At 39.3% G+C, this 23794-nt stretch overlaps 1 protein-coding gene across 1 annotated transcript; it reads left to right on the forward strand.

Moving 5' to 3' along the window:
• Positions 1–1328: 1328 nt before the first annotated feature.
• On the forward strand, positions 1329–23522 carry KIF25 (kinesin family member 25; the record flags this gene model as incomplete). Its single annotated transcript, XM_009587992.1, has 8 exons — positions 1329–1396; positions 5802–5876; positions 10284–10433; positions 11524–11700; positions 16470–16621; positions 19191–19388; positions 21990–22145; positions 23365–23522. Coding segments are annotated over 8 exons (1134 nt in total), but the record flags the coding sequence as incomplete, so codon positions are not given.
• Between the last annotated feature and the right edge of the window lie 272 nt (positions 23523–23794).

Genomic DNA, 23794 nt, shown 5'->3' on the forward strand with positions numbered 1-23794 from the left:
TGGCCAAAGTGCAGGACCCAGCACTTGGCTAGTAGAGTTTTTTCTGTCCCATTTCTCACCTTAGGGAAAGCTGGTCTGCAAGTACTTTTGATATCTTAATCAGAAATGTGTTCCATAACTCTGTATACTTTTCCTTTTTTTTTTTCTTTTTTTTTTTTTCCTTTCCCCAGAGCCTTTTGGTTACTGATCCTATTAGAATTTCTTTGTCAGGCCATTTTGTAGCAAAGTCTTGTGCTCATATCCATACTGCTGCTAGATTTGCCAGTACTGGGATGGGTAACATAGCTCATTCTGTAGAGTGAGTATTGTCATCATTAAGTTGATAATGATACATTGGCCTTCTCCAAAGAGGAAGAAATACTTGTAAACTCAAAACAAGAAATTTGATTTTTTTATTAGCCATTTGCATGCTGGACATACTATTATGGAATCATTATTCGCTCAGCTCTTTATGACTTCTTTCTGTGGCAATACTCATTTGAAGGCCATTAGTTCAGCACTCCAAGCTACTTGTCTGAAGCGCAGTAGGCATTTCAGCACTCCCATCAAATGCAGTAACTGCAGGTTAGTAAGCTAGGAAACCTCCTTGAATTAGATGAAGTATTTTGTGTGCTAGTGAGCTTCCACCCAAGTTGTTGTAAACCCCCACATTTTTTTTTCTTCACTTTTCTCTGCAACTAAGCAACATATGCCATGAGGAGCAGAAGGGCACAGAAGTTGCTATGTAAGGCATGCCAGACTGCTGTGATTACACTCTGGTAATAGTTTAAAGAGCTGCTTACATATCTGTCAGACTTATAAAACTACTCTATAATCCATCTGGAAAGTGGATTCTACTAAAAACTCATGGAATTCTACCAATTGTGCTAGTGCAGTTCTTTCTCACAGTTGTGGACTAGCATGTTATTGTATGAAATATGAGCATCTTCTGCTCAGTTCTAGGCACAAATATATATGAAATCAATCTGAAAAGGCACTGTGAAAACTGGCCCTATAATAAAAAAGGGCTCTTTGGTTGGGTTTACTTGCCTGTGGCTTTCTAGGCACATAAGAAGTTCAGGTAAGGGTTTGGATCTTTCTTGTGAACTTAAGTGTTAGTTGTTCTTTAATAATCTGAATGTGTTTTGAGATCCTTTCTTGTGGTCTTGCTAGTTCACTGCAGTATACAGGCTTTAAAGCCTCACGTGTTGGTGACTGCTGGAGAAGGGCCTTGGACCTCATGATCCTTAACTACTGCTGTCACATGGAACGTTAGAAATGATAAATATTTATTTTTGTGTGTGTATGTGCCTATGATATTAACTGTAAGTATTTTGTTTTTCTCTTAGGAAACTGTCCTTGTAAAGTGTAGCCGTCCTGGTCATGCATCAATAAACAAGACTTTTCAGTTTGAGAGGTGGGTGATCCTATGTAGTGGTCTGGATTGCTGGAAGATTCGTATAATGAAGGCTAATATTTTAGTAGGCATTGGTTAGAAGATAATGTTCATTTTTTTTTTATTTATGAGGTATTCACATTCTTCCCAGGACAGAATAATGCACTTCAGGATATAGATGACACGCTTAGTCTTCCCTCTCAGAAAAGACTACTGATATGCCTAAGTTTGAAACCTGTGTAGAGACTTATTTGACCCTCTTCACAGTCTGAGTAGCATTCATGGTCCTTGCAACATGTTGCGAGATAGCAAAATGTTATCCACATTTTAAATATAAGGATTTTAGATGGATTGCGTGACTTCAGCATTAGACATACAGCATGACTGAGCCAGAAACTGGACTGAGGACTTCTAAGACTCGATGTTCAGCCATGCTACTTTTAACTTAGAGTTAAAACGGCCTGAACATAACAGCAGGGTAAAGTAGTGGCATATAAATCAGCGCTCCCCAAGGGAAAGGCTGTGGTGTGACCACTTTCCTTATTAGATGCTCAAGAATCTACATAGACGAGAGAGATTTTGAATGCACCAGCTGTGATAAGGGTTTTAGTTGGTGTTTGTGCCTTATGAGACACCAGAGAGTCAGTCTGCAAGACAGAAAACTGCAGGGAGTCAGGCTGAAAGGTGCCTTATGTTCTTTCAGAATGGAGCTGACCTGAACCTCTGAAAACAGGAACAAAGAGTTAAATAATTAATACAAATGAGATCTCTGTAAAGGAAGAAATACAAAATTTTGCCCCATGCTTTTTTCTAATGCAGACTTTGCATCTATACATTGCAATGACTCATACAGTAGGCTTTCTACCCTGACCCATGCTTCAAAACCCTCTGGAAACAGAACACATGAGCACAATTTCATGCTTGCTTGCTTGAAGGCAAAACTTGATTTAAAGTCAAATGTATCCAACACGAATTATCTGTCCTGGTTTAAACTTAAGGTCTGAGCCTGTTCAGCCAGAACTGCTGTAGGTTTGCTAAACATTACCAGTCATTCACCCTCTCCTTAAGGTATCCTTTTTAGATGCTGCCTCTTTCTACTCATGGAGACTGGGGACTGCTGTTGTGTAGGCCACCAAACAACTGAAAATTCCTGAGATAATGCAAATCTTGGGGAATCTTTACTGACCCCATAGGTTATAGGACTCCCTTGATACAAGGCATATGCGATCTCTCAAGTACGTGGTCCCCTTGCATGTCTGCTAAGCTACTCGAAGTAATTCCTTTCACCTTCCAGCTATACCTAACACAGCCATACCAGTTGAAGTAAATGCAGAATAATGCTGGAATTCAACTCTGTAGAGCAACACAGTTAATGGTATTGACACAGGACTCCAGAGGTGCTGTGACTCTAGACATGTGGTGTAGATCCTGATAATCAGGAAAAGGGTTAAAAAAATGTAAATCCCCCAAAGAATGAAGTTCTTGGGGAATGTTTTTTCAGTGTCCCAGCACAGCTCTTTTTTATAAACAGAAGAGCATATGGTTCTTATGAACTCAAAAATGTTTATTTTTTTAGCAAAGTTTTATGGAACTAATAAATGTCAAAATATTTGATTTCAGCTCAGGAGGAAAATTCCAGCTTTCAGCATGTTATGCTTTTATAATTTTATTGGTGAATCAGTTAGCAAAATAAAAAAGAAGCTCAGAATTTTCAAGGTGAAACTAACATTAATCATTATACAGGGACAAATCTGTCATCATTCTGGTAAAAATGCATGGGCTTATAGAAAGAGATTCTCTGGATTTGCTGCATCTTTCATGGTCTCAGATAGCTAATTAAGTGGGTGTCCATGCTTCAGCCAGTGCTGTCATTACAGTGTAGCATAAACTAGTTCAAGCCAACTTTAAACTACTTCATTTGGGTACTGATAGCATTTGAACCACAGCAGCTAAGTAGTGGCAGTAAAACCCCTTTAGGAAGTTGAGTAAATATTTGGAGTAGTTACTGTAACATGGAGCCCCGTGCCTTTCTTCTGAATGGCTACCAGAACCTGAACCTGACATAGTTAGCTATGGCTATACTACTTTGCAGTGCAAACAGACGACTAAGACTGGTTGATTCTAGCCCTGGTTGTGGTCAGTAGCAATCTGTTTGCTTTATTAGGCAGCAAAACCCATCAACAGCAAGTGAAGACAGTATGAATGTTCTCATCTCTAAAATATCTTTTCAAGTTTTTTTTTTTTTTATGAAGTAGCTCTGAGATGTTTTGATGTGTTAGGAAAAAAAAATCATTTCAACACATATTGAATTAGAGGCCTAGGTGGTTAAGATGGAGGACTTGGTGCTGATGAATATTTCATCGATTGCAGATGATAAATGAAGCAGAGAAAAGTGTTTGGAAGTGCTTTTGCTCTCTTATATTGACCCTGCAGATTTGATGGGCAAAGTTTACAGAAGCATATGCGTGTCTGCATGCAAAGCAAGGATGGAGTATTGCTATTCAATATCTGTGTCCTCCCAGTACGAACTGTGCCACATCTCTGCATATTTGTTGGTTTCTCAGTGTAGTATGACAGCACATCAGTGGAATGGCAAGACAAGCAGTATTTGTCCATCAAGCCAGACAAGTGCTCCTTTCCTGATTAAAGAGAGTACATTTTCATGCAACTTACAATTAGACTGTGGAACACATTGCCACAGGATGTTACTCCAGGCCAAGAATTCAGCAAGACGCAAAAAGAAACTGAATACTAATTCTAATAATATTTTTTTTTGAAAGAGAGATTCAACTCATATTTCAGTTTTGAGGCCCGTTTACAGCTTTTAAGGATTAGGATGAGACACAGAGATGAATTATTGTGTCTCCAACCACCATAGTGTTTCTTACTCCTTCCTCTGAGTATTGTCGGGAACAAAATGCTGAACTAAGTGGGTTGGCTCTAACTCTCTTTCTGTTTATCAGTGATCCCTCTGTACAGTCTTATTTATGGGGAACATGAATACAAAATCTACATTTGTGCAGGCTATAGACTGTAGTAGCCAGATCCTGGTTAAATATACAAAGAGGCTTGAATAAATGCTAAAAAGCACATTATGTCTTAATTCAGTTAAACTTGTAGTCTCATATACAAGTTGTGGAAGACTACTAAGTGAAGTGTACTAGTATACTATATACACAGGGAAGTAACTATGCTTTGTAATGTTTGCTGTTACCAAAATTCCTGTTCCTAATTAGTTGTTTTGCTGTAAGCTATAAAGAACACACATCACTCATTGGAAAACAGAGCTAAATAAACAAACAAAAAAGAATCACAACAGAAAGATATCAGAAAAGGAAGCTTTTTCCAAAGATAAACATTCATACCTCAAATACTTAAGTGTGGCTAATGACATTCATGTTTTAGATTCTGTTCATCGTGTATAAACAGTACTTGCTGCAGGCTGTAATCTTGGGGAGGATACGTTTTTGGTGTGCGAGAGAAGAAATGAATGATTTAGGATGTCCATGTTTTACGATCAGAATTTCCTCCCTTTGATGATTTCCTATTTTCAGGTCTTGATTTTATGTTGTACAAACTTGTTAGTTGAAAGGGTTGGAGGAAAAATTTCTTTGAAGAGCCCTGTGTTAGCTTTTTTCCCCCCCCTTGAATTCGAAAAAATGCAGTTGTTTTAGACATCATTGTTTTGGCCTAAGGATTGTACTGTCATTGCTCTTTTCTAAGAGGTGGAATAACTCATTCAATTTAATTGTGTTTCATTCTGTTTAAAAATTAGTCTGAAATCCACATCACAATGTAAAAGAAAGTCTTCCCTCGAGTGAGAAGTATTTATTTCAGAGTAGGTAGTTCAGCAGAGGTGGGGATAGAAATACCTTAGGCTGATGCTGCCCACAAAGACAGCGCATCCTTAAACATGACCCTCAGGGGCCTTCTGATTTCTGCTCTGCCTCTGACTCTTCCGAAACAAGTCCAGAGGCAAGTTTGCAGCCTCTGTACCTCTTTTTTTTTCCCCAAACCTTATCTACATCTAAAGGAAAGCACAACCTGACCACTCCCTTCCTTAGTGTGACACAAAGGAGACACAGGTAGCAGGGATATTTCACAGTCTGGTAGGTGGGAGAAAGTAACAGGGATCCAGTACAGCCTGAAAAAAGACTCCATCTGCCAGAGAGGCAGGCAGAAGTATTAGGATGAGCTCAGAGAGCCACAAGTGTAGACCTGCAGGTTGTTCCCTCCAGTGCAGACAACAGCTGCTCCCAAAAAGTGGGCGAGAACCTTGGAGTTCTAATTTTCAGTCCCCTGACAGAAACGTCAGCAGGTCACAAGTTTTATGTCACTGGCCTACATTTTCCCTAGTTTGTATTCTTGTATTGTGACAACACATTTATATTTTTTCTTCAGTTAATCATTGCACTTTGCTCCTCAGAGTTTACAACGCTTTGGAGTCTCAAGAGACAGTATTTGCTGATGTGGCCCCTTTGCTAACATCTCTCATGGATGGGTAAGTTAAAAGGTGGGGGTAAGAAAACTAAAGAGCAATAATCTACTGAAATCTATCAATTAAAAAAAATGACTTAATAGTGGCGGTCCTGTCAAGTTTTGTGGCTTTGTAGTTGCGTTTTCCTGTTTTCTTTCTATTCAACACCAAGTGAATGTTGTTTCCCCATATAAACAGTGAAAACACTGTTTACAAAGTTTAGCAGGGCAGGAAAATTTCGGGAAAAAATTATGTTTTTTTCTCTGGTCTCTTTCTGGCAAACTTAAGCATTGCTCCTAATGGAGGATGCTATCGGGTTTTGTGTTTTGGTAGGTTATGTTTTATAACTGTTTCTCAGTTGTAGACACAGTATGATACATCTTTTCCAACAGTGTAATCATATATGAAAGGCCTGCCAGGTCCACTCTCTGATCATCTGTTCTCTTTTCGTGCATAGCACAGGCCATAGGAGGTGATATAATCAATTCCTGGTTGAACCAGACCTAAGCATTCTCAGTTATAGTTCTAACGCTCCTTCAGGCACTGGGGTTAAAACAGAATTCTGATCTGAATACAAACTGATCAGTAACAACCACTAAAAATATGTGTAATTAATTCTATCCACTGAAGTTCATGAAGTGTGATTCATCATTTATACTAGAGCCAACTTAAGCTACTCTTGTGAAGAAGCCTTGAAGTGCATATTATTATAATCCTTGAGGCTTGAACTGAGATTCATACAAAACTTCCTTTCTGCTCCTTTCTCACCTCTGCTCCAGTTCCACTCAATTATAGACGGTGGTTGTAGAGCTGTCATGGACCTTTCCCTCCCTGTAAAGGGAAAGCCAGTCCCTTTCCATGCACAGTGGCGTAGTTGAACAGTGGCAATCCTTGTTCCTGGCAGTCTGCACACTAAGTTTCCAAGTCTCCTTTTCTTGAAAGCAGCCTAGAAGAGGCATATCAGGATATTGTGGATATTGAGAAATCCCAGCCATCCCTTTACACATGCCACAGAGGCGCCCACAAGGGCTACCTGGGCTAAGGGAAGTTCTGTATGGCCCATATGGCGTTATTCTAGTTTACCAAGGATGAGTAACCACAGTTTCCATAGTTGAACAACCTAAGGACCACTAGGTTGGAGGAGTTTGAAGAAATCCTTATAACCACTATTTTCTCTCTCTGCTTTTCCTTTTGCAATGAACATAAGTTTGCTTTGGCTCAATATGTTGCCTGTGTATCTTCAGACATACCTGATCTGTACCTTGATCTGCTGTACTTCCCACTTTCTAATTTCCACATTGAGAGAATCCTGTCCTAAAAGCTAGGATTTTTATATTCAGTTAGGAAATATTCTGTTATTGAAAACAAAAGAGTTGTCTTGCTCTTCCAGAAGTGCCATTTAAATAGAAGCAGATTTTCAGGGAAGGCAAGGCTGTTTCTCAGCAGCCTTCCCATTGTAAATGGGAAACAGACATACTTAGTCTGAACCTTGAACCTTTTTGCTGCTCCTGATTGTTTTAGTCTGGGCTCCAAAGTGGTCTGTAACAACTTTTAGCTTAAGTAGAAAGGAGCGTTCCACTCCTTTTCTTTATTTTTTCTTTATTTTTCTTTCTTAATGAATTGTTTCATTTTTCAGGATAAATATACAGGAAGAAAAGATTGCCCCATATGCAAAACAGACAAAGTACAGCAGGCTTCAAAGTTTACAGTTAGCCATACAGGGCCAGCAAGGGAATAAGATAACATTTCTTTTCGTTACAGCATTGAAGAATCAAACTGTTTATTTATTTTAAAGAAGAATATATTTCTCCTCCCTTGATTTCCTTTAACAGTGTTCTCTCCTGGTGATAACTTTGCTATACTGAACACTCACACTCTTTTCAGGAGAGAAATACTACAAAACTATTGGTATTCTAGCTTGACAATAAGAACTTTTTGAAACAAGAATACAACTAATGAAGCAGAGTGGAGAAGGAGAAATGTCAGGACACATAAGTGAATCATAGTCTGAAATTTTCAGATTGCTCTATTGGAAACTCTTATGTTGGAACCAGAACACCAACGAAGTAAACTAGGTAAATACAAACTAGTCTGCTGGTTGTCTTCTTGTTGAATCACCCAACAATTCATTCTCTCCTGTGCCTACTTAGATATAATACTGCTTCGGATAGTTTGAGCTCATTTGGACTTATCAAAATACTGTTTTGGCTTTGGCAGAGAAGTTATCACTCATTGAAACCTGATTTGCATCTCTATCTTCAATGCTATAAGCACCTGACTACTTAGCTTCTAATCATATCATCTGTATCTTGTCAGAACTATTTTGTCCATGATGCTTACTTTCTAACACGTAGCAATTAAGGAAAATTTGAATAGCTGGACTATATGAAAGTGAGAGACTTCTAAAAAGAAGACTTCCATTCTGTTTTTCCTAAGGAAAGCTACTATTTGCAAACTTCTGGCTCCCTTTTTGGTTCCAAAGATCTCTCTGGTTTTGAAGCGGGGCTAGAAGTCTCAATAAGCTACAGGCTGGCGAGGCACTGTGCGTTAGGGGTGGAATTGTGAAAGTCGCTCGTTGTTAGCCTAGCTGAAAACTACCAAAATTAGTGGGAGCTTTTCCACTGACATAAATGCAAGTAGTTATGTCAGCAGTGAATACTTAAAGAAATCCCTTGTTCCAGATTTACAACCCTAATTTCTAGCGCATTTCATTTTGCTGTAGTGCTCTTTATTTTCAGTTACAGTTATCTCATCTCCTTTACTTCATCAAATCTATGACTAGACTTCTGTTTTATACTCCGCATCCTGAAACATGGAGGGAACTTACTATAGGTTCACTGCCTGCACCTTTGACTTTGCATCCCCAGAAGAGGTACCCAGGTATTTGCTGTGTTGCTTATCAACCCACATTTCTTTTTAACAAGAGACAGCTTTCTAAATAATCCTCCAAAAATAATTGCTTCTAGGCATGTTTAATATGCAAAAAATTGCTGCAAATATATTTCTCTGCAATGGCCATGTAAGTATTTCATGACTTGAAACCATAAATTTAAAACAATTAGATGAGGGGTATTCATTGAAATTTGCTGGCATGTGCTTGAAACAACATTTTTGATATGAGGAAAAGCATCGGATAACCAAAAGCAGCTGTTCAGGTCTGCCCACGGAGGAGGTATAGCTTAGGCAGTGAAATTTTACTCCCTGGCAGAACAGGAGAAAGCCTATTCTTGCAAGTGTCTAGTAGAGCAGAAATTTCAGCATACTGCAAAGCACTCGCCCTGTATGGAGAATCTGCTAATGTTGTGTCTCTGAACAAACAAGATAATCCAGGGAAGGAGCAGTCCTGTCAGCATAACTGCATGTCTTCCAAGAGTTTTTGCTGGCACAGTTCTGTGGTCCACACCAAGATGCTGGCAGGTGCTGCAGAGCAGATGCAGCCGAGTAGGGACTAACCTTCAGCTGCACAGTACAGTACTGGTCCTCAATACAAAGTAGTTCTCTGGCTGGATATATTTGTATCCACCCACTTGTTTTGCTTAAGATGTTGACTTTGATCCCACTGTGTTAGAAATGCACTTTCTGGATAGGATTCATACATCTAAATTCAGATCCCTGTGGCACAGACATCCACAACAGAGCTCGCAGGTGTGGACTTCTTTTTTATTATTTTCACTGCAGAGAAACAGGCATTTTCAGAGTTCTGTTCATTAGACATCTTTTACACTTCAGAAGATGATGAATTGTGTTTCATAGTGTCTGTACCTCTGCAGTGACGGTGTACATTTTCACCTTCTACAAGTCCATACCAGAGCAGTTCCTAACATCTTTATTCCAGAGTAGTCTTTGTGTGCATGCTTATACTGAACTAATGCATTTGGTTTAAAATTTGTGCCTCTTATTATTAGGGCTGTCTTATCTTTTCCAGTGACTGAGGGCTATGTCTGATGAGCCTGCCTGAAAAAGACTATGAGAGCTGAAGAGTTTACTGTTCCCAGCTGTTAACGTATTAGTGCTGTGGTTTGCAGCATAGCACTGTAAGACAAATCAAACCCAGCGATGGTTTACTTTAAAATGCTGTACTGTAAACTGCAGTGGTTCAGGAGCTGATTAACAAGCAGCTCAGTAGTGCATGAACTGGAAGTTGGGCAGACAGGAGGTCTAACCTCATCAGTCATTCCAAGCTAAGCATCCGTTAAACTCTGCTTAAAAGCATCCCTTCAACTCTGCTTAAAAAATAAAATCTGTTTAGGCAATGTTATGAGTAGTACTTTGATTTCTGTCAGATTTTGAGATCACCAGAAAGAAATCTGCAGGGACAGTGTATTTACTTTTTGTTTCAGTTTGCATTCCCAAATTGTTTGGGGTTTGACTTGCCACCTAATAAACACATTCGGTAATGGTGAAATAAATGAAGGTCCTTTTAATTTTCAGGTACAATGTGTGTATCATGGCTTATGGGCAAACTGGAAGTGGGAAGACATACACAATGTTGGGACCACAGTTAGAGGAGAACTTTGCATTCTCCATAGAAGATGAATCAGAACCTGGAATTATTCCTCGAGCTACCCAAGAAGTGTTCAGGTAACAACTAAGTAAAGGCTCGTGTCAGTGGCAGTCACCTTAAACTTTACAGAAAGGATGAAATAATGTTTGTACGGTATTTATCATTACAGGTTTCAGCTTCACAATGATTAATATTTATGGCTTCTCAACTGCCATTTGATATTTGAGTTTTGATATAGATTTCTAGTATCTCTCCTGCTTCATCTGATTTTCTAAGAAAATAAGATTATGCAATCTTGCTGTGTGTTATCTGTCCGTCTATCTTTCAGATTCCTAATTAACTTTTGAACATGTTTCAACCATAGCTGTGGGAGTCCAAAAGATAATTAAGTTCTTACAAGTTTTGTGAAAATTGACAATTGGAATAGATAAAGAGGATGCAGATTAGAACACAGTCCTCAAAAAGAATGATAGTAGAATTTTGAACCAGGATCTGTTCTTGCTTTGAGAATTCTTAGATTTTTCTAGTTGAACCTAATGCATGATTTGAACTAATGTGGTGCTATGTTATAATAGGAGAGCCATTAGAGGTTTTTCCAGCTAAGCCTATTTCTTTTGGAGAATGGTATAAGATAAATCAAAGACCCAATTTTGTACCAGAATAACTGTGTCTAACTGTAAATACTCTCCTGAATAGACAAGCCCTTAATTTATGAATTTTCTGAGACTGTGGACAGATATAACCTCTTACAGATCTAGGGCAGTTTACCATCTCTGCCTGTTCATTGCTTGCACTCTGCCAGAGTTTATCATACCTTGAGCTCTGAATGCAATAATGTCCAGCAGAGAAATGGTATAAAAAAATCTTGAAGAGGGAGGGAGGCTAGTGGAGCAAAACAGTTTAATCTGGCACAGCTGTTTGGAAAATGAAGTTTTATTTACTGCTTCATGTATAATTTTAACTGTATATTTTGAGCCTTCAGCTTAACGTTAGCATGTGGATGAGGCAAAGCCATGGCTGCGGATATTTAATAAGCACTTTTATCAGATTGTAATTAGATTACAATTAAAGAATAGATCTTTATTTACAGACTGTTCACGTCGGGTTTGACTTCAACATTTTTTTGGCTTTTTTCTTCTTTTTTTTTTCCCTATTTTTATTCTCCAGGCTTATTTCAGAAAAGCCACCAGGAAGTTACTGGGTTGAGGTTTCTGTTGTAGAAGTATATAATAATGAAATTTTTGATCTTCTGGCCAAAGACAGTTGTGGAAAAGTATTTGGTGTCAAACGTGATGTTGTCACAACCAGAGAAGGAAAGAGCGATGTTCCATTGCTTACACATGAGTAAGTACATGATTTGATCCTTATCATCTGACCATGATCTGGTGTCAATGCAATGTATAGCTGTCACAAAATTGCATCATAGGCATCATTTATCACTTCTAAACAATGAGTCCTTACCATACGCAAAAGAACAGTTCTCACTGTTTCCATTAGCTCAGTCTATTAGACTGCAGTTGGCTGCAAATGTCAAAATCCTTTCAGAAATAACAGTACAATTAGTTTGGGTTTTACTCCTGTGTTAAGCACCGTCCACTCAGAATGCCTGAAAATAGCTATGTATTTTGCTGTTGCTGGATCTAGGGCATCTTGTCAACTGTAGAAAAAGAAGGGGTAACCCAGTCACAAAACACTTTCCCTTCAGTCTTACCAAATTATAAAATTTCCAGATTATAATAGAAATGTATGTACTTCTTGTAGATTTATAAGCAGCTGTAGAGTGTTAGCTTTGCCTACACACATTGGAGTTAAAAAAAAGTACTTTAGAAAGAATAAGAAAATGATCTTTTAATATAAATATCCATCTTACACTGCTTAGTATTCTGTTTTCATAACTGGAGGCATTAAAGTGGGAATTGATATGCTGGCATTTGAACCCGTAATTCTTGGAAATCCAGATTCCTCAAACTAAAAGCTAAGAAGTAGCTAAGCTTCTACCCATTCAGTTTTAAGATGTATACCTTCCCACCATCGGTGTATGGTAAGTTTGATTCTTATTTACACATCTTGACAGTGTAGGGAGAGCTAAGGTATTTAAGGCTACAGCTATACTTATTTTGATGCCTTCTTGTACTTACTAAGCATTACAAAGGCTTGTTCTAGTACACATGGGAATGATTCTTGGTGTTATGTATGTGTGGTATACAAAGCAAATGTGTAATACTTTCTTGTTATAGATAAAACACTTACCTTGTCTAACTAGATGGTAAAAATCACATGTTCATAACAATTCATCCATTAATAAGAGTGAATCTGTTTCAGATGCTTCATTTTAGTAATGGCTGTGTTGTTTATGCTAGTATTCAATCAACATTAGCAAAAAAAATTATGACAAGCAGTACTAGTCGCACCAGAGAGGTGATGCTACCCAGTGGAATTAAGCTACTGGACTGGACATCTCCCTGTGAGCACCCAGCATGTGAACAGATTCTAGAAGGGAACATTTCTGCTTGTGCACTACAGAAAGGTCTAGAAACTTAGAAAAAATGTTCTGCTCCTTGGGCAAACAATGTTTGTGAAAAGAAACATCTTGCCCCATTGAAATGTTTAGCACAGTATTATAGTGTTTTACATTTCTGGGGGAAACATGATGTCTTTCTTCACTTCTCTATAATAATGTTTGTCATGGTCTAATCTCTACTTTTCCTGGAGGAATTAGAAGTCAGATATGAAAAGCATCCCTCCCCACCCACCCCCGCCAATTAAAATAAAACACACCCTCAGTGGAAATAATTGAAGGCAGTATTTTTTTCTTGTGGGACTTAGTCACATAAGCAGACTAGTAGTTTTTTGTTTATGTGGGTTTATGCTATTGCCAGAAAGCCTTGATAAAAATACGAGAATGTACTGGAGGGTTGCGCAAACATACTTTTATTCTACCTAGTTATATGCATTTATTGACTTGTATTTTCTAGCCATTGAACAGCTCATAGAAAAGTGGGACCCCAGAGAGATTGTAAAGTGGCTTTCTTCACCATGGGGGCTATATAACTCTCCTTTCTTTCTATGAAATAATAATCACTGCAATATTCTAGGAAGGATTAACATTTGTATCTGGGGTATGCCTGCTCTTCGGTCTTGAGGTTAAATATAATTTCCAGAGAAATTCTGCATCCTTGATTGCATTCTGCATGCTCCATAAGAGAATGGAATGAATTAAAAATGACTGGAGCTTGAAGAGAGGAATCCTTTTGTCCTCTCTGTCTGTATTATGCTGACTGGTGGGTTTATCTCAGGCTCTGTTCTTGGATTTTCCCAGCTGTGACTCTACTACAACTTTTAGTGTCTGGTTAAGGCTCTGCTGTCAAGGGAATTAAAAACTCCTTCAGAAGAGGTTGGGAACAGAGCCTAACCTGTGTGTGTGGAATCTTTCTTAAAGGAGCTAATCTTTTTCCTTTGACTAGAGAAGAAAGGACCTGTTTGACTTAGAAAATGAAGGTGGGTGTATATAGTGTGGGTATGATGGGAGTTGAATTTTTCCTGCTTCATCAGAACCTCCAAGTAATTTTTAATTATGGTATTTCAGTAACCAAGATGCTGGCTTCTGCATTCCTGAAAAATGCCTACTCCCCTTCCCAAGGGAGCTTTGCATAGTTAGTGGGTGACCCATCTCTTTTCCTAGGCTTTGGGGAAGGGAGAGGTGAGATGTAGCTGGACTTGTGCCATAGAGACAAGAACTAGAAGCTGCAATAAGGTTTCACTTGTCCTTCTAGTTAATAAAATGGCTGCTCTGTTTATTTCTTATTTTAATTTATGGTAAAGGGACCTGGCGCCTTGAACTAAGCACCTCTTAAAAAAACCACTTATCTCCATCAATTGATAAATACTCAATTCTAATGCAAATATATATAAGAATATGGACTTGTATCTCAATTACAATGCAAGCAGCAAAAAAAGTCCAATTCATAAACAGGTTATATTAATACTTACACATAAAGGTTAATAAGAAAAAGCAAACCCAAACAAAGTAGGGGAACCATTGAATGAGGCCACCCAGCTGCCTGAAATCTAAAGTAAACAGCTGATGCTTTGAGTAAAAACACATCCTCATTTGTGATAATATTTCATCTAGAATATATTGGCCTGCTGGGTCTCACTGGCTTCTCCATATATCCATTAAAGTACAGTAGTCTCTTTCCTGCTAACATGTACATCTTACTGAATCACAAAAACCTCAGTCTCTTTCTTCTTTTATGGCTTGGTTGACTTTGGAGAACATTCAGCCTCAAATTTTTAACCTAACCACAACAGGGCTTCTCTTTGTAGAATCTGGTCCTGGAACATGCGGTACATACAGCATGATAAAGTCGTAGAGATTATACTAAAAAATTATTACTGTCAGTCCTGCTGAGAAGCTACTGTGCCAAGCTTGCAGCACTGGGCTGCGGATGCTTTTTACCTCCAAAGTCAACTGCAGTTTCCCAGTAGGTGACCAGCACTGACAGCATACCCTGAGGCCTATCTTCTTCTGCAAACGCTAGTTAGAGGACAGCAGCTTGTAGCACTGACCCCTTGCCAGTGCAGAGCAGCAGCTTGCAGAAGCCGATTGCCTGTTGCTACATCCTACCGAAGGCTGCTTACCTCTCAGGCCATCAGTCCTGGCTGTCTCGCTGTTGGAAGATGCAGTTCAAAACTCAGGAAGGCAAGATCTGCCTCCTTGGACTTGAGGCAATAGTCAGATCACCCCAGTGTGAGGCTCTGCCTTCTCTGACAGTAGGAACTAGAGCCACTGCTTCCCTGCTGGTGCCAGGTCAAACAGCCAGCGAGACATTACCAGTGGATGCACGGAGGCAGAGATATTACGGGGGAGGCCAGCATGTGTGGCTCAGGATTGAAGTCTATAGTGATCATTTAGTTCCTGCAGCCCTCGTTACACAGGGAACTGCTTTTAGGTGGCTGCTTCTCTTAAGTGTCTATAAGCATGGTGTGGCTAAGTGTTTTTCTGTTCTTCAGATGCCCTTGCTTTATTTTCAGAGGAAATTGTTTTAGCTGGGTATAGTCCTTTTGTCTCTAAACTCTTCAACTGTGGCTCTTCTTAGCATAAAGTAAGTTTGTGCCCAGTGTGACTTTCACTGAAATTGGCCAAATCTAAGTCAGGCCTTCCTTTTTATTGTATGCTTGCTTTTGCTGACTGCAGCGATGTGGAACCAAGCCTGTAGCCTGTCAGGAGAGTTATTAATGGTTCTGGTGTTACAGGGCATTCAGTAACCAGGCTGTGATATGCTGTCATAATAATTTATACCCTCATCTAGAAACGAATGTTTAGGTGATATAACTTGAGTGATTACTGAAGAAGGCAATACAGTGAAAAGAAAAGGGTAGGCAATCTTACCTCATTTGTTTTAAACATTGCAAACCTGGGGGAAATCATAGTGGTTTTTTTCTTTACCTAATCAGTTTATTTCACTTTCTGTGTTAGGTTTTTGCCCTTCAATGGGTCATATTTGCAGTATTTCCTTTAACTGGAAAAGAAAACAGATAGTATGAGACAAAATGGTCTATAGAAACTTATGCCTGTCTATTCTGACACTGTGCCGGAGTCCCTGCTCATTGAACAGTGGAATTGAACTTTTTTCCAAGGATTCTGGATTCAATTCCAAATGCGAAATATGATTTCCAAAGGCCCAGAGAAACTTCTCTTTTTTGCCCTAATTCTGTACCTCCCAAAGAACTGGAGCTACCTTAACATAAACTGGACAACTCCACTTCTGTAAGACCAGAGATTCCAGGAATGTCTAAACGTGTGTCTTTTCTTCCAAAGTGTGGAGGTGTAGAAATTTCAATGACTTCTAGAGCTGAGCTAAAGTGGCAGGCCATTTCTTCAGCACTTGCAGTACTACATCACAGCTTTTGTTTGAATTTTCATCTTGGACTATATCCCACCTGAAAAAGTCTATGTACAGTTATTTGTGCAGCTCAAAACTGAGATTATTATAAGAAGTTAGAAAAGCAGAGAAGTGGAAATGCTCAGATTCATGTCTAAGTTGTCAGCTTTCTCATGTGATTTTTACTGTGAGTCAGTTAAAGCTTCTGCTGGTTTCTTTACTTCCTAGGACAGTTGAAAATGCATCTGAATTTTTGCATCTAGTCAACAAAGGCCTACAGCTGAGAGTCAGGCACCCAACACTGGTGCATGCTCATTCCTCTCGTTCTCATCTGGTAGTTACATTGACCATAACCACAATCGTCTCTGGAGATAACTTTGGTAAGTATGATGTTACTAATCTAAAATACATCTAGAGCCAGTTGTTTTTTGAAAAACAGTCTGTGGACTGAGAGATTTTCATATTGTTTTTTCCTCCTTTTTCCAATGTTTAATACATTCCCCCAGTTCTTTTCCATTGTTTAACTTCTGCGTATCTTCATAAGTAACAGACCACTTTGATGTCTGAATGCTACTGAAACTTTCACTTTCATAAAAACTTTTCACTTTTCTTTACATGTCTTGACTTACAGAGTTCTTGAAGTTTTATAGCATGAAACAACTAATGAAATAAATTTTATCAATAAGTCATAAGATAAGGGATAAGGTAAGATGGATAAGAGATCAATAAGATAGATACTCAAATACAGTAGTTAAATCACTTCGTATGACATATCATATAATTATTCATGCTAAGTCTGTGGTAAAGCTAACCATGTATTTTAAGGATCATCATATAATTTTGGGTGAGAAAGAATTATCTTTTTTACCCACTGCCTCGCAAAAATGTCCATTAAATTCAGAGTCTCTTGAACTGTTAATAATAGGCCACTGCAGGAACAGACAACATAGTTGTCTTATTTACTATGGCAAAACCTATATTTCTACTTTTCATTACCACACCAAGACTTACCAGTTTATTGCTTTAGGAATAACTTCAGCTTTTGGGGGTTAACTTTGTTTTCTTTTGCTCATGTTGTAATTAGGCTCTTTGCTTCCAGTGCTGTGGTCCATCTCCTTCATACTCAGCAACAACAATATGGTTTCAGAAAGTGGAAAATATTTAACATTTTTTCCCTTAGATTGCTATCAGAAATTAAACCGACAATATTAGCAAAAGAGAACAAACAGTGCCCTCGCTTACCTATGGACCTTGCCAAAGGACACAGTTACTTCACAAGTTGCAGCTCCAGCATTCCAGATGTTAGCTCTAGCCAGTGCCAGATTCTTGGCAATCAGACAGATGTTACTTTTCAAAACACAGTGTTTGCACAGTTAGTGCACCAGCCATCTTGTCTAGTCGAGACTTCCCTTTGCCATTTCAAATTGCAGTCACACTACTATGCCATGTTATCTGGCAGCAAAGCTCCATAGAAATGCCTAATTTACACTGAATGGACTCAGGCTTTCAGCTCATAGTGCGTAGATGAAGATGTGCAATCTCTCGGGGGGGAGGGGGGAGAGCAACACTGCAAATGGGACCTCGCTATAGCAGTGTGACAGCGCATTCTGTCTTGTTTAAAAGGAGAAATTCCTGATTTAAAAGCTAGGTGCAATTGTCAAATATCTCAACACCGGAGATCTAAGTCACTAAATAAAAAGTTGTAAAGTCTGTGATGAGTTCTGCACCCAAAGCCAGGGTTGACAAGCCAGCATTTTTTCAGGTTTGATTAAGGTCTTTTAGCTTTTTTTTTCAGTAATATCTGTTGTTTGAGGAGAGCAGTTTCTTAATTTCCTTGTCTCAAACAAAAGAGGAACGAGAACAGTTACTTTTACACTGTGTGTCCTGAAGCCGTTTATTCTGTGTAAACCAACACAGCTGCTCTGTCTACACTGTGAACAGCTAGCTTGGGTTTTAGCAATAGCCTAACTGGAGAGGTACAGAGCTCTGCAACTCAATTCAGTCTCAAGTTTTGCAGCTGGGAACTTTGTACTATTGCAACAAGTTTCTTTAAGTCCCCCCCAAGGGAGTCTGTTGTCTCTATTATCTGTAGCAGAGTGTGCGCCTTTTATTCTTTTATGTCTTTCGGAGAGAGAGAGAGAGAGAGAGATATGAATGAAAACCAAAACACTGAAGAAAAAAAGCAAAACTGCTTTGGGAAAGCCCTTTTGCATATACTCCTGCTAAGCTAATGTCAAAGCAGCTTTCCCAGAGAATCTGTCTTCCTCTTCCTCCTCAGCAGAGAGTGAAAGCCAGATGCTGCTGCTGAGGAAGAGGAAGGATATGAAGCAGTCTTGTGCAGCTACATAACTACCAGGAGTAGTAGGTAACCAACCTGAATAAGTGGGAGTAATGCCATCGAGGCTAATAGCTCATCATGTGGAGATGCAGCAGTGGCATATGAGGGCTGAAGGAAGTCTAGAGGGAACAGCAGCAAAGAACAAAATAGAAGAGGCAGGATTAACTTTGTTTTTAGCCAGAGCACCAGCAGGTGATGTTTCAAATAATACATAGAAACAGACTTCAGAACTTACTGCTCCCAAACATTCAAAATCTCACTTTGGTTGCAGTCAATCTAAAACATGAAAAAATGCTCTTTAAAGTCCTTACTGGACTCCTGTTTCTTGTTTTCCACATAGAAGTGTGAACAACGGGGATATTAGATACAACAGAACCTACACCCAAGTCTTGTTACCAACTGGTATGATCGGTTTGATGAACAAAACCTTAAATAAGATAGAAAGAGTCATTCAGTGTGCCCATGCCATTGATTCTGACTTGTATATTGCTTCTGTTAGAATAGCCTAAACCAGCAGATATTGTACTTCCCCTATTGATGCCCCATTTTTCCCCATCTCAATTTCCAATGTCAGTGAGAAGCTTCCCTTGTTTGTTTTTTCTATTAACCAGGTACTTCATGGGAAGAAGAACAAACCAGTCAGAGACTAAATAAAGAGGTTTCCTGCACCTTTCCGCAAAAAATGAGAGACAATAAATCCACCTCTTCTTCCAGAGCCTCTTCACCAGCACAACTTGAAGCCACTGAGAAACTGAAGCAAGTCAAAACTAGATTGCAGCTGGTGGATCTGGCTGGTAGCGAGTGTGTCGGTAAGCAAACATATCTGGTTGTGGGCATGGATCCTCCCAGATCCAGGTTACAATGGTTGCCTTTACTCTTTATGTAGGGATATGTGCTACCCTGCTTTCACACAGGGGGTGGTTTAAATCCACAGATCCTGACATAAAATTTGTGGGCCTGATTGTTCCAGTTTTACACTGGTACAGTTTAACTGAAAATCTGACTGCATAAGCCTAAAATAAACCCAGGGCGGTTACCCATATCATAGGTATATTATTTGTTCAGACTGGTTTTATTAGGTCTGTTTTTCTACTCTGAAAATTAGCATGTCTTTGTACAGAAATGTTTAAAGAGCATAAATTATTTAAATATTACAAATATCTGTAATAATTGATATCACCATGTGTGGGTTTTTCTGCCTTATTGTGGAAAAGTCTTGGAGGAAGTTAGTGTTGAAAAGATAATATTGTTTTCATTGTTTCTTCAAAGCATTTTCCTCCTCCCCCCTCCTCTATGCAGACAATAATTTCAAAAACTTGATTATTTCCTAACGGACAAGCTTTCTTACCAAGAAAAGCCATGCAGCCAAATGTACCATTCCAGAAATAATGTTTTGAAAACGGAACCAGTATTATGAAAGTCTTTTACATTACTGCCAAGAATTCTTTCTGTTGCTCACTGTTAAACTTTTGTTCTACAGAGAATCCTAATATAATACATTGTGTTTTTCATTTGCTCTAAGTGCTAGAAACTGATTGGTAAACATGTAATTGAGCAACAGTGTGTGTGTTTGTTCCCTCAGTTCAACCAGGACAAACATTCACTTGGTTTGGGGCTCGGCAGCCCAGATCCTCCAGTGATGCCCAGAACTGTGCTCACTTACATCAGTGTTAGATGTGGCCCAGCACATACAGCAGACTAACCTCTGCCATCAGCTACGCTGGTGGAGATTTGAAGATGTTGAACTTACTCTGATCAAAGTGAGGGCAGCTGTTAACTCGTAATTGTTTTAAAATGTGGACAAATCTAAGTGAGCAGCAGTAGCAGGCGTCTCACACACTTTAAATGTACATCAGCACCCTGCCTTGTTAGCTCCACAGCCATCCTGGATAATTTACAGCATTTACTAAGTGGTCCCTTTTTAGCAAACTAGGTTTCAGTTTGAAAACTCATCTAAATGCTTTGTGGAAGTTCCACTGACCAAATGTAGATAATCAGCAGTTTAAACATGTACCCCCTCACCTATTTGCAGTTTTCTGTTTTAGGGTGATATCCATTGTCTCAGGAGTCCACCTTCACTGACTATAAAAGAAGCCAGGGGATGGCTGTAGACACAGACCCAGTACAGTTAGTCTGAGACACATCCTATCTCAGATTGTTGACACTCTGTGGCAGGGTCTTCTAAACTGTTTTGCTCTGTGCCTCTCTGCAAAGAGACTCTACCATTCCAGCCCCATCCTCTCCCACAGTCACATTTCTCCAGCCCTCACTGTCCAGACTTCTGTTTTGGTTTTTTTTTTTCCTGTTACTGTGCCTTTTCACACTTGCCTCTTGAACACTTCTCTTGTTCTCCCAGTTGGGAAAATACTGGCCTAAAGGGAAAACAAGATCCCTAGCCTCTCTCTGTACAGCCTCTTTGTCTCTCTAGAGGTGGGACAGAAGGCAGTTGAGGAAACTGTTAGCCCCTTCTGACCATCCCACTACCATTAGCTCTGCCTAACATGGATCATGTGCTCTGCGTAATGAGAACTGATTGCAGGTGCATCTGTAGCTTATCCACTATCCTGAAGAAGGGTTCAATTTGAATAATGTGATGCTAAATGGTAATAACAAGTTTCTCTTCCCCAAATGGCAGAGGTAAGGACAGGGGGAATTAATTACTCTTAACTGCACACTTGTCCAGACTGATCATAGAGTTGAGCTTGCAGCACCTCTTGAAATTGGTGCAACCTGATTTGTAGACCAAACCTTTCCAGCGTTGCTCCAGGACAGCATAGCTACATACCACCATGCTGGGTGGACGGTAGAAGGCCATCATTTTCCTGTATTGATTTCCTTACAGCAAATCACACCACAAAGAACAGCACCTTACAGACGGTGAACATAAACCCCTCACACTTACGGCTGCTGTATGCTTTTGTTTCTGCAGCTTATGCCATCAGTGTCACTCCTGTTCTTCCTAAGGGATACAGACGGGGCAGTTAACTATTATAAAAAATGGTGGAATACAACAGGCTTCTCTCTGGAGACACTGTGGACTGATGTTTTCAAAAGCAGCGTTGTCTTGTTTGATCTTATGGTGTTCCTACTTTCCCAGTTCCGTAATACATATGGAGCCAATATGCATTGCACAGCTGAAGAGATCAACTTTAACATGAGATACTTCTGCAGGCACTGAACCTTCTTTAAACTTCCTTCCAAGATTAGAAGTATTGAACAATGTATTGGCAGTCTGGAGTGAACAACCACTACATCTTGCTTTTGGCATGGGTGGACTGGAAGTCATGGTTCAGAATTTGTGTTCAAAAATGCTGTGTCAAAAGTAGATAATACAGCAACAGAATTTTTCACCACTACAATTGAAGCAGCTTTGCTTAGTCTTACCATTGCCTTTTTCTACACTGTACTAGGTATGTCTGGAGTGACAGGTGCAGCACTGAGAGAGACATCATTTATTAACCGCAGCTTGTCTGCCCTAGCAGACGTTCTTGGAGCAATAGCAGAACAGCGATCTCACGTACCATATCGAAACAGCAAACTTACGCATCTGCTTCAGGATTCCATAGGTGGGGGATTATTCTGACTTTTGTTTAACAGTATAGATTTATTTTCCCAATCTTTCCCCTCCTTTGTTGTGTAAAACTAGAGGATGATCTTGTACTCTTCCTTTGTATGTGGGCCTCTATTCAAAGACTCTGGCTTTGGAGCAGTGTGAGTACACGGTGAGAGTTCTGAACTCCTCCCGAATTTGGCTAAACCTTGCTGTTTCCAAGGTTCAGTTTAGGAATACACTTGGAAAAATCACAACATCTCTAATAGGATCATGTAAAGGGTAATAATTGCATTTCACTGGTGTTTCATGTCAGGTACAATTTACAAGTTAGGCTTCAATCTTTATTACTACAGGGCATAGTCACATATTTGCACATTCCTTAACATTGTGCCTTGTAGCAGTAAGACGAAGGAGGGAGACAGAATATATGCATGGTACTGTGCTACAACTCCTTTTTGTGTTTGGGTCACCTCCCTCTTCTCTAGCTTCTCATCTACGCAGAAATAGTTTTAAAGCAAGTGTAATTCCTGCAGTAATGTCAGATTTGTGTCCATCCATATAGTATATAGTCCATTTTTCTTCCGTCGGAAAGCATCATTAGTCTCCAGTTCAAGGCATTGACAGTGACTGAGGTAACAGTTCTTCAGAGCTTATTAATTTTTGCTTGAACTTTGAATTTCACCTAGTGCTGGAATCCCCACTGTGAAAAGGTAAAGCCAAAGCAAAAAGTGAGTTTAGGAGCTATGTTGTATGGGCACTGAGCTTGGTTTTAACCATGCCTGGTGTATGACTCGGGCGACACTGTTTAGGTGAAGTGCTGAAAGTGGCAATTTCCTTGTTTGTTTAATCATTCTCTGTGAACTTTGTTTTGCTTTATTGTCACACAAATAAGCTATTTTGCCATTTCCCTGAATTTACAAACATTTGACAAAGCTTAATGAAGTGCCCAGACCCATAACATACATGCAGACTAACTGATGAAGCTATAAGGGGGAAAAATCCACATTACAAATTGTGAAACATTTATTCTACTGGGCAAATATCATATTGTTAGATACAGACTTTCTTTGAAGGAGCTGTCTGTTTTCAACAGCCCTCTTCGTACAGTCTTCTGCTTCATAAAAGCAATGGTAGCCTATGCTATTGGTTGTGTAGATTAATACATTACCAGTGCATAACTTACTGAAAATAATGAGGTAAACAAGTATGTTTTGTCTTTTTCCTGCTTTTAGGAGGTGATGCTAAACTGTTGGTGATGCTGTGCATCTCTCCCGACCAGAAGTACTTAACAGAATCAATGCAGTCTCTGGGATTTGGAACTCGTGCTCGGCAAGTCCAGAGAGGACAAGTCAAGAAAAAGAATTTCCCAGTGCAGAGTAAAGCAAAATAAAACCTAAGACTCCTGTGGATTAAAGTATTATTAATGAGTTCCTCAGACTGAAATGTATATTGTTGTTCTAAAGCCATTCTTTTAGATATCAACTGCCAAATAAAATAAAGAATCCTCAACATGGCATTAGTAAGCCATAAACCTGCTGATAATGTTCTTGCTCCAAAGATAACAGCAAGTATTGACAACAGCTACTAACCATGGTGGATGGCATAGAAATAAATCAGGCTTTTTTAGGAAAGCTACTTCAGGACATGGTTTTGGTGATGTGT

The sequence above is a fragment of the Fulmarus glacialis genome, unplaced genomic scaffold (genome assembly GCF_000690835.1).
Source record: "Fulmarus glacialis isolate BGI_N327 unplaced genomic scaffold, ASM69083v1 scaffold27221, whole genome shotgun sequence".
Lineage (NCBI taxonomy): Eukaryota > Metazoa > Chordata > Aves > Procellariiformes > Procellariidae > Fulmarus > Fulmarus glacialis.